Source organism: Protopterus annectens, chromosome 3.part0 (assembly GCF_019279795.1).
Source record: "Protopterus annectens isolate FY-2018-M chromosome 3.part0, PAN1.0, whole genome shotgun sequence".
NCBI lineage: Eukaryota > Metazoa > Chordata > Ceratodontiformes > Protopteridae > Protopterus > Protopterus annectens.
The window spans coordinates 487631246-487643717 of NC_056731.1; the positions used below are offsets into that span (position 1 = coordinate 487631246).

Consider the following 12472-nt stretch of genomic DNA (forward strand, 5'->3'; position numbering starts at 1 on the left):
ATCCAGTGTCTGTAGGTCCCCAATGTCTTTATTTATGAGTTCCATTATGATCCTCTCCATAGCTTTGCAGACAAGGCTCATCAAGCTTATGGGGCGGTAATTTCCAGGGTCCGTAGAAGCACCGCCTTTGTGGAGTGGGACCACAGTTGCCGTGACGCCATTCTTTGGGTAATGATCCTGTAGTAAGGCTAAGATTAAACAGCAGCCTTATGTGTGGGTTTAGTTCCTCATTGAGTTCGTGTAGCACACAGCCGGGGACACCGTCCGGTCCCATTGATGCTGTGTTTTTGCTTTAGAGAGAGCAGCTCTCACCTGGGCATCTGAGATGTTTGGGAGGCTAGACTCTGGTGGGATAGATATTTCTCCTTTTGGGGAGGGAGGGAGAAATTTACACTGAACCTGTCTGCCAGTATGTTGGCAATGTCTGTGGGATCAGTGATTTTTGTATCATTTTGGACTAATTCTGAGCATATCTGGGAGTTTCCACCCAGGTTTCTAACATAGCTAAAGAAGGCCTTATGATTGTCTTTTGTGTCATTAGCGATTTTTCTCTCAAAGTTGGCCTTGGATGATTTTATGAGTGATCGTAGTTTTTTGCTAGTAGTGATCAGAGATGCCTTCCCTTTTAGGGATTTTGCTCTGTCATGTAGTAACTTTCTCCTCTTGTTGTAGAGCTTGTTTATGGCTGGGATCCACCAGACCGGGTGCCTGCCTTTGGTGGAAAGGGTCTTGATTTTATTAGGGATTGCTTGATCCATACATTCCTGGAGGTACTCGTAGAAGGCATTTGTAAGGGTTTCAGCAGCGTGGGTTGTGGTTTCCACTGGCTCGGGGTCCTTGAAGGATACCACTCCAGTCTTAAGAAGTGTGAAGTTTGCTTTTGGTACTTTTCTTAAGTTAGGTACTTTTTCCATGAGGATGTACAGCAGGTACTAAAAGAGGCAGGAAAACCCTCTACTATAGATTCTTGTGTTGGCAAATGGAAGAAATTTTCTATCTGATGCCTTGCCAATCACAGGGCTCCCAAAAGGGAACTAGTACTTCTGGTTCTCAAATATTTGTGTGATAGTTAAAGATGGCCTATATGCTTTCACCAGGATGCATCTTGCAGCTGTCTCAGCCTGTCTGCTTATGGATCCCCCTATGTTGTGGTCAAACAGTTTCTGAAACTAGTGTTGCACATTAGGGTCCTTATTAAAACGGCAAAAGTTTGAAAAATCAAATGGCTAAATTTTTATGGGGGGGCTGCCCCCGCCCACTAATTATATATACCAACTTTGAGATTACACTACAGTGAGGAAAGGGCAACTTTTCCAATCTTCACTGTACTGCGATTTTAGAAAACCAATCTCGAGTGGCTGAATATTTAGCTTTATAGCCGTTTGATTTTTTTTAACTTTTGTCGTTCTAATAGGGACCCTCACATTAGACTCCCTTGCAAGCAAATTCGTCTTGTGTGGGATTTCAGTTTTGTTCTACAAAAATTGGCCTTAACTCCCTTTCAGCAGGCCTCTTAGGTTGTCTTCCAGTTTATTACTTGGAAAAACATTTTCCTTGTTGCTCTAACATCTATAAAAGGAGTATCTGAGTTGCAAGCTCTCATGATGAGTGAACCCTGTCTGGTTTTTAACAGGGATAGGGTCACATTACGTACCTATCCTTCCTTCCTTCATTCATGCCATGCTGATGCTTCGGAGGTTACTTTGAATCTAACAATTGATCTCCCAGTTTTCTTCCCAGAGCCAAAAAAAAGCAAGAACTGATTCTACATACATTGGATGTGCACAGGTAGTTCAGATACTACTTTGACAGAAACAAGTCCTTTATGAGGGTTAAACAGCTGTTTATTTCCTATGCTGAGACTAAGAAAGGCCAACCCATATTTAAGAAGCCAATATCCAGAGGGCTGTTCTCTCCTATTGTTTTTTGCTATTCCCATCATGGTGTAACATTTCCAGGCAAAGCTAAGCACATTCTACCAGACCAGGGGCTATGTCCTCTTTAATGGCGTACTGGAAATAGATAGACTGCAAAAGTATTCTAGATGCAGCAACTTGGCCTTATATTCATATTTCACAAAGCACTAGAAGCTGATTCCTTCTTTATGTCCAGGACAGGCTTTACTAGGGCCTGTAGCTCCTGGAACCTTATTCTTCCTCCTCCCAGGTAGGGTAATCTTTGGGAATTTTCCCATAAGCTGCTGCAGCTGTGAGAATGAAGAACATAGTGCAGTTGTACAAGTCCTACATACTGACCGCACACACTTATCATCTCCCTTTATAGATAGTTGAGGTGGGACACAACCTCCTGTGTTACAGTTGTTATTGTTGTTATCGGTCTTGTTTGGATGATTGTTTTGGTAATCATTGATTGTTGGCTGCTGGCTCAGGATGAACCTTCCCTATTTTCTCAAGGCAGTAAATTTCTGAAGATTTGCCTTACTCTTGTTGCTAGTACAGATAAGTCTCAATGTACCTCATTACGAGGAAAGTAGCTCATTTGTGGTCTTAAAAAAGTCATGTTCTTGGAGGTTCCAAATTGAAAGGGCCTGTCACACATTCAATGTTAGAATTTTTTTTAACTGATATCAGTGGTAAATAGAAATGAATCACATTAATTAATTTAAATATTTTTTATAAGTAAAACCAGCATATTTTGACCATCATGTGACCTTCCTAGCTGAAGTTGTTAGTAAGCCATTAGTATGTGTTCCACATTTTGTCCATTTGTTCCACATTATGAAGGCTAGTGTTTCTCATTTTAGAGATGGATGTTTGAGAGGTATGCTACTATACTTCCCCATCCACAAAAGAGTGCAGCCTGTCAGCATCCAGAGTGAATGACCAGTAGAGGAATTGGAGCTTTGGCAAGCTGGCCAGGTGCTGTCTCCTTGGGAGGACAATACCCACAGGCTACTACAGCAGGAAGACATTCAAACTTCTACTGCTGCTAAGTAGGACTTAAACAACTGTACTTTATTTCTCATACAGTACACTATATATTAGCAAAAATGCTAAATCAAATATGTGTTTCATGTACATCCATAGTGATCATTTACATACCTTCATTAGCTGGGGCATACATTCCTGCTGATTATATCACTGCTATATTTTGTAGAAGCTTAAACATCTTATTGTGGACTTCAGTAGAGGTGAACTGAATACAGTTACATGGTCATTCTTGAATTGCCTTCCACCCTGGGTCACCCTGCTAACTGCTTTTGAAAGTCTCTCAGAATCAGAATCAGGAAATTGTGCTGTAGCAGTATTATTGGACAGTCCAAAGTCATTTGGTACATTTCACCAGCTGGTACTTTGAAGCCATCTAAGAAACATACATCTGGCTGGTTTCAGAGATATGTCAGAAAGGAATGAGTCAGCAGTATGGTAGGAAAGTTGTTACCACCCTTTATTATATAAACGTTAGAGCTCCTCAAGGTTCCATGTTAGAATTATTAATATTATCTGCATTTGCTAATAGAAAGTGTTGACATAATGGTGAATCCTACCCCATTCTTGCTTTGTGTAGCACAGATTATTTAGAACCCTTTAGCTTTTCTTGTCATTGGTTATATAGCAGTGAAATCTGATGGCTGAAATGAACGTGGAAGATAGAAAGTATGAATCAAGCTAAACCTGATGCAGGTAAAGACAAAATGATAAAAGTAAATATTTACATCATGGGAATTAGTGAAATAAAATCTACTATAACGGATCATTTTATATGAGATAATCACTGGGTCTTCTACTTTGGACTAGAATCTCGCAGCAGAACAGGAGTAGCCCTCATAGTTAATAAAAGGTTACAAAACCAGTGCTCAGTTAAATCCACAATAAATGATAGAATGGTTTCAATCAGACCCGAAAGCAAGACAACAAACATTACAACAATGCACATTTGTGTCCTATATATAGAAAGTGAAGAGGAGAAGCTCAGCCAGTTGTAAGAGGATTTGCATTACCTTTTGAAAATAACACCAGATAAAACATTTCATTCATCATAAGTGCTAAAATTAGTAGTCAAAGAACATGGAGACTAATGAACAAGTTTTATCTTGTAGTACAAAATTTATTGGGACATAGGGATTACTATGAATTATATTACCTAGTCGATGTATTCCAGCAACCTAAGGAAAGGCTTTACATTTGGGTACCACCTGGTGAATACCAAAATAAGTCTGACTACATACTTTGCAGTCAGAGATGGGAAGAGCTCTGTACAGTCAGCAAAAACAAGACATGCAGTCAGCTGTTGCTCACACCATTTGTTTTTGTATCACAAATATTAGAATTGAATTAAATAAAACAAAAGCCACCAGGGAAACCTCCAGCTGAAAATGGGCTTGATAAAAGACAGATGGGAGTGAACTAGCAGAAGATATTAAGAAGAGTTAGCAGGAATATACATACGAACTGTGAAAGAAGGGCCCTAACATCACTGATGTACACAGTGGTATATTTTCAGATCTATAGCTAGCTATCATACATAGTGAAATTAAATGGACCATAGAAAGCCTTGCAAGTAACAGAGCTGCATGAAGGGATGAAATTCCAGTTAATGTATTTAAAATCCTTTAAAATTATGCTATTATAGTGTTCCTTAGAATTTACTAGCAACTTTGGAAAACACAACAGTGACCACTGGACTAGAAAAGGTAAATTTATATTCAAATCTCATAACAAGGCAATGCTAATGAGTGCTTATATTGTTTTAGAAGGGGTAGAGGCACCTGAAATCAGACGGTCAGCAACTTCTGATGAATGGAGAAATCAAGGAGTTCCAGAGCAGTATTTACTTATTCTTTCTAGACTTCTTTAAAACCTTTGGCTGTATGGCCTGTAACAAATTGTGGCAAGTTCTTTGAAAAATGTGGCTATTGGGTCACCTCTTTTACCTTCTGTGAAATCTGTATTTAGAACAGAAAGTAACATTTGAGTGCTTCATGACTGCGTAGGTGGTTTGAAAGGACAGTATTAATTATTTGAACTACTGGAATAGATGAATCATTTGCTAGAGTCAAAGTTGCTGGGAGAAATATTAACAGTCTCAGATATGCATATTATATCACTTTGATGACTGAAAGGAGGAGTTGAAGAACCTGCTTTTGAAAGTGAAAGTCGAAAGTGCAAAAGCTGGCTTGCTGCTACACATATAAATAAATAAAAATTCTTTTTCTGTTCTAAAATTATTATTTTTTTGTCTCTATCATTTCTTTGCAAACAGATGGAGAAGTGGAGGCTGCCACAGATTTTATTTTCCTGAGTTCAAAGATTTCTACAGAAGATGATGACTGCAGTCTTGGGAGGAAAGCTATGTCAAACCTACATAAAATTTAAAGAGCATTTTGTATTGTCAGCAAAATTCTGCATAGTCTAAGATATAGTTTCCTCAGTAATAATGTATGACTGTGAAAGCTGGACGATAAAGCTGTGCACTGGAAAAACATTGCTTTTGAACTGTGGTGCTGGAGAAGAATCCTGAGGAGTGCAAGAAGATAAATCAGTCAGGACTTAAGGAAATAGACTGCTCACTGAACTGTATAACAGGAAAATTAAAACTTCACAGAAAGCAATGACGACGATCACTTGGAAAGACACTGATACTGAGATAGATCAAAGGCAAATGAAGAAGGGAGCAGAGGATAAGATGACTAGGAACCATTACTGATGGAATGAATGTGAATTTGCAGGAACTTAAAGAAGCAGTCGTTGACAGACAGGCCTAGTGTGACAAAGTCGTTGAGGACACAGAGTCAGACTGCACTCCTTCTTTCGGCTTTTCCCGGTTAGGGGTCGCCACAGCAGATCACCTGTCCGATCATGATTGGCAGTGGAGTTTTACAGTGTCGAGTTGCAGCCCAACCTTCCACAGAAGGCACACACATGCATGCACTCACACCTAGGGCCAGTGTAGAGTGTCCAATCCACCTACAGCATGTCTTTGGGATGAAACTGGAACACCTGGAGGAAACCCACACGACCACAGGGAGGACATGCAGACTCCGCACAGAAGGCACCCTAGCCGAGGATCAAACCGGAGAACCCCTTGCTGTGAGGCAGCAACGCTAACTGCTGCACCACCGTGGCCATCCTAGAGTCAGACTGCACTAATGATTAAAAACAACAATTCTCAATAAATATAAGCTCAAAGCTGTGCTGTTTGGTAAACATTTTCATAAAACTAATAGTAAAAGGTTTATTCACAATTACCAGACTATGTCAATAACTGGAAACTGCTCAGATGTGGAACCATATGGATATTGTAGTTGACAATAAGTTACCTCTCCAGGACCATGTATACAATGCAGCTAAACAGGCAACACCCTTACAAGAAATAGTTGCTCAGGCCATTCAAAATCCTAAATTAATGCCTATTTTTACTTATATTGTATTAACAAATTGGTTAACTAGGTGCTCTGCAGTGAGTAAAAATCTTATAAAAAAGACACCTTGCTTGAGAAATGTGTCTTCTAACTCACCCCTGAGCTATACTTAATAAACTGCTACAAAATAACTTATAAAACAGACTGAAATCATTTCAGTTGCTTTGTGTGCACAAACTAATATTTGATCTGCAATATCCTGATCTGGCCTACTTTGTGAGTTGTTATCGTTGCACTAGACAGTTAAGGTATTCATCTTTGCATCAACTTACTGTTCAAAAAATCCTGTACTAGGGTGAGAGTTATTGTTATCTACCTTATGGAATAGTGTGCCTTTTAATGCCTGATGATTGCAAAATGCCTCAAAGTTTTCATATTTTCAAAGACCATTTCTTAAAAATGGTAACAAGCACCTAAACTGGAGTAATACTTAATGTGTGGCTCTCCAGGTTCTACAGTAGTATGTGGCTTGAGTAACAACACAGAATGTAAAAGTATTACTACTTAATATCTGAGCATGACACCTTTATGCACGAAAACCATCAAGTGCAAATTAATCTGTTGCTATGTTTTTAGCTGTCTACAGTTACATATAGCAATGCATTTTTGTCTCATGCATTTGTATCTGGATTAACTGAGCAATTTTGCTGTAAATGTTGTACATATTTCAGGATGAAAGAGTTGTGTTTAATTTCTGGATTTTAGTTGCCTGTCCCAAAATAAATTCTATAAATTGTACTTTGTTTTGATCTGTCTTTGAGAGCACAGTGAGTGGCACAGGTATTTGTGATAGCAAGACTGACACATTAATGTCTGTACTAAGTGTCTGTGCAGCTGTAACTGACTCATTTGATATATTGGGATATACATGGAGAATTTTATTAGAACCTAACCCCCACCCCCGATGAACATGTATCTGTGCCTAGTCTCTGTGGAGCTTTTTCTCCCCATAGTAATAAGCTTTGTTAACAAAGCCCAAATAAATAAACACATAACCAAACCAGTCTTAGGATAAATTATTCTGTGCAAAAACATTTTTAACCATGAATTTTTATTTTTATTTTTAACCGTCAACAACTTCTATTGTACTGTATATCACTTTTTGATTTCATATTATGAAAATTTTAATAAAAAAAATTTGAGAAAAAAAATATTTTTTAACCAGCTGCATGTCTTGTTCTTCATCATTACAGGGAGGGGGAGTTCACAGTGGAAGTGAAGGCCTTTAATCGTGTCAGCTCGGCCACATTGTCAAGACAGATATTTGTCGTGCAGACAGCATGCCAGCCTCCGTCAGTTAAAAGCATGGGCCCACCAACACTCCAGGTACTGGAACATTCTTTTTTAGACTGCTGTAACGTTGCTTTTGCACATGCATTGTCACTAGACAACTGAAATGGTGAGCTGAACAAACTTCATTTGTTGTCTATGTCACATTTTGTTGCAGAACTTTCTGCTTTTTGAAGGAGTTTTGGGCTCACAATTTAACCTGAATAAATTAGGTAAGAATACACCATACAAAACAGGAAAGCAGTCACTGAATGAACATAGAGTAGTGCAATTACTTTGCAAGAATCTTGGATGTGAAACAGATATGTTTATAGGGGAGTAATTCATTTGACTGAATGTATAAAAGATATTAAACATTCATTGCCCGAATGCTGGTAACATTGAACTGGATTTTCTACCAGCTGCTGATATTTCTGGGAATTGGGATTTTTTCCTTTCCCAAATGTAGTACAATCTCAGTGTTTGTCAATATAATCTGCAGGAGTTTCAGGGGTGCAGGGAAGCTTTCCCCCTGCAAAAAAAAAAAAAAGAAAAGAAAAGAGGGAAATATATATATATAACATTGTTGTTTACTTGTCTTTCAACCTTTTGACATAGATCTGTTTATATGAGACTGATTTTCTCCATGTCATCTGTTTGTTAGTCAGTTTACATAATGAGCACAGATCTTGAATGACACCTTGCACAGAGACGAGTTAGCAGTCAGCATTTATTGCTGCTGGTAATGTTTTGAAAAGTTTATCCATTTACATGGTATCAGATGCTTTTCACTTTGAAATTGAACATTTTCTGTCATACAGTTAAAATATTATGCAGTAGCAATCGTAGTAACCTAAATATTACGTCAGATTTTTTTTGGACTTTCCCACCAAACCCTTGAGCCAATCCCTTCTACCCAATAATCTGGCATTTTCCTCATCACTGCCAGTATAGGCCACTTCTGGAGTGGTTTAGATTTATGTGATGGTGGGCTGTCATACTAAGGCTAAATAACTTTTCCATATATGTATCTAACCTTGTTTTGGGCATCCTGATATCCTCCACAGGATGTACTATGCAGTGGGTACAAAATGCAGCCATCACTTATTCATTGATAGCACTGCCTCCTCAGGATCCGATGTTCCAACTAGATTTCCATATTTCATTACAAAATCTTTCTGGCAGGACATGCACACCTGCAAGATATATACATACTTTTCCTGTCACAGAGATGTGTGAGCTGATAACTGCCACTGCTTTCCCATCTGCCTCCTATTGTATCACTTGGGCTGCAACTTAAAGCCAGGTCAGCTGTGATGTAGTTAAACTCCATGTTATGCCATACTGAATATATTTAAAATCATTTGTAGTATAGATAGGCCAAGTTAGTATCTTATGATAATCTTGCCAGTGGCAGCTGGTGACTTCATACATGGGGAGGGGGACTTTAGGAAGCAAATTAAATGGAGAATGTAACTGGAATGGACTGAAGTGGGGCTCTTCAGGTTCATAGATTAGTACTAAGCTAACTGCCCTTGCAAGCTTAGCCAATTATCCCTTCTGAGACTCAAACCCTGCACCTTGTGTTTGTAAGGCAAACGCCTTAACCATTAGAACACCCTCCAAACCCTCATCACCTGTCATCTAACAACAGATGGTGTCAGTTACTTTTTATCCTGCTTGCTACAGCAACTTTACGGACTACCTGCCTTTTAGATGTCTAAATGTAGTCAACAAGGCCAGCCTTAGGTAAAATGTATAATTTTTCTAATTATAACAGGTACTGCTCTGGAAAAGTTCTTACCTACAGTAATGCCACTAATATGAAAAGGCATCAATCACCCTGACACCTTTTCTACTTCTGAATAATATTATGCACCACCATGACATATTTGTTCCTTCCTCAGTGCTACAGTTGAGCTCCATTGCATCTAAATGAGAGGGAGGACATTCTGAAAAATTAGCATGCAGTATTATGGCTGCAGCCTGACTCATTACAGTGAACATGGAAGGAGATGTTTGCCTGCTGCACACTAATGATAGTACATATTGTCCTGGTACCATCCCTCACCTACAACAGTGTGGCTGATGTGAAGTGGGAAACCAGTGCGATAGCTGTACTACTTGCTGACTATAAAATAAAATGCCATGAAACCAGACTACCTATAACATTGTCAGTGATGATGGCAGTGAGTATCTGTGTCTGATGGGTTCTTCATGATGGTAGTGCTTACTGTTCTGGCTCTACTCTGATACATGGCAAGGGCATTGATGAGAGTGCAAGGAGCTCCCTTTTTGTAGAGGGTTGTGCTCAGATACTGCCGTAAGCTACAGCAGTGCCACAGAGTAGAAGAAGAAAATGTAAGTCACAAGTATGCTGCCCAGTGACAACAATTGCATATAGCACTCTACTATTGCTCTGGCCTAAGGCCATATTAGTTAGTGAGGAAAGGGTCCTGTCTGTATTAGCAACTGTACTCCTTGAAGCAATGTGCAGCATCTAGAATTCTTCTTACCCACAGCAGTGCCATACTTATGTGGCTCACAATTTGATAATTCTGCTCATAGTTAAATGTCTAACACTAGAATGACAATTCAGTCGCAGAAAAAATGTAATGGATACAGTTATCAGTGTCTTCACAGGTCCTTACTAAGATTAAAACCAAGGAGACCAGCAAGAAATTAAGCCACATCACCCAGTACTGATGTTAGACTAACAGTAACCCATCATCAGTAGACTTTCTACACACATCCTTAGTGCAAATCTGAAATCACATATACAGTAATCCTGAATTATTTTAAAAGTTTGTCTGTTTTTATTTCTTAACCAGGGTGGAGCACTGACCCATATGGACATTTTTTCTGACTCAGCTCGGGAGCATTATTTGGTTAAGTGACTTGTTCAGAGTCACACAAAAGGCAAATGGAGGTGGAAGGAATTAATTACAGGAAGTATGTAGTTGGAGCCTTAATTTATTTTTATTTATTTATTTTTTATTTGTTTTACAGGGTAGAGCACTGATCTCCCTAGACCTTTTTCAGGTTCAGCCCAGGAGTGGAGTCTGGTTACCTGTCTTCCACAATGTCACACAGTTAGGCAATGGAAGCTGAGGAAATCAAACCTTGAACCACTAGACCACAGAAACAGGTGCTTAAGCCTCTAAGCCAACTGCCAGACAATCCTGTTTGCTAACTGCCAGAAGTTACTAGGAAAGTACTCTGCTTGATAGGTAACGGTAATCTATTACAGAAGTAGGAGATACATTGAGTGAACAGTCTTATAAAGAACTGCATGGGATGTCCCTTCCTGGCTGAAGAAGGCTCTGAAAGAAGCGGGCTGCGATTTGGAAAAAAATGCTTGTCTCTTTTTGTCACCCAAGAGTCTGGTCAGTAAAGTTAATCTAATACAGCACAAGGGTTCCTACCAGGGTTGCCAGATGTCACTATCTGACCCACGTCTATGTGTTTACAGTAGGGACAACACTCACATCTGAACATCCCTTCTAGCTTAGTAATTGTCCTTTTCTTGTGCTCCAGTAGGCTTTTTAAATTGTGACCTCTTTTAAAGATTACCTGTGGGTGTTCACCTATTTTTGTACAAAATTGGGGTTCACCCATTATTAGGGACCAGTTTTTGCATAGGATTTCCTTTATACTGTATGCATGCATGCTGAATGGTGTTATAAAACTGACCGTGCAGTTATTAGAAAAAATAGTTTCAGTTTATAAACTCCTCTCCTAGGGTTCCTCTTAATTGGGCTCTAATGTTATTTCAGGTAGTTCGCTATTAAGAAGTGGTTGGTACACTTCCCTGTTTCTCTTGGTCTTCACCTCATCTTGTATGTCTAAGATCAGAGAATCTGGATAGCCTCTTTTAAAGAACATTTTCCTTAAAACTTCACATTCAAATAAAAAAAAATCTTTCTCTAAAGTGACCATCCTTTCAGCCCTCACTAGTTCATAGGTTCATAGGTTTATAGGTATGTACTGCCTAAGGACATTTGTAAGCCTAGCCAGAGTGTGTCAGCTTTTGCCACCCCATTGATTAATTAACTGATCCTCTGTCAAGCAGAGCCATTGAAGTGATCCCAGGGGTGTATTTTCTGTTACCCATCCACTCGTCAAGGTTTCTCTTGAAGAGTGTTAGTGAGGGGCTCTGCTTAATGTAGTTTGGAATTTTGCTCCAAAGCATGGGGAGTCTCTGTGACAGGATTCTATCCCTTCAGCATGTTCTATGCGTGGCTCGCAGTGACTTGGATTTCATTCGGTGGAGCATGTCCATTAATTCTGAGTTGGACATGGCTTTGTAAGTCAGGCAGAGATCACCTCTGAGTAAGCGATATGCCACTGAGTTCAGCCAGAGTTTTTTCAGTTGGGCTGCATAGGACATATGCTTGAGGCCAGTAATCCTCTTGGTGAGGTACTTTTGTGGTCTCTCCAGCTGTTGGAAGTGTCTTGTGAGGTACATCCCAAAGGGGGCATTGTACTCTATGATGGGTCTGATGAGTGACGAGTAGAGGGACACTATAACCTCTTTATTTCTAGATGTGAACCCTTTAGTAATTAGATGGGCCACATAGAAGGATTTCCTAACTACTTTGGCAATATGATTGTCAAAGGAGAGATTACTATCTACCTGGGTCCCCAGATCTCTTATTACCTCTTCTGTATTAAGGGGGCTGCCACCTATGTGGTAGTTCATGGGCATTTTGTTTTTCCCAAATGGAATGACTTTGAATTTTTTGGTATTTAACTTGAGGTCATGACTTTGACACCAGGTGTCCATCTCAGTAATGCCCTTTTGGAGGATGTCCATGCCAG

The 12472-nt window shown here is 39.4% G+C and overlaps 1 protein-coding gene across 1 annotated transcript in view; it reads left to right on the forward strand.

The window, feature by feature from the left end:
• Positions 1–12472, forward strand: part of PKD1L1 (polycystin 1 like 1, transient receptor potential channel interacting) — a 1345235-nt gene that overhangs the window by 165028 nt on the left and 1167735 nt on the right. The window contains exon 5 of the mRNA XM_044065604.1: positions 7576–7708. Within this exon, the coding sequence (XP_043921539.1) occupies positions 7576–7708 (133 nt within the window). The remainder of the gene's footprint in view (positions 1–7575; positions 7709–12472) is intronic.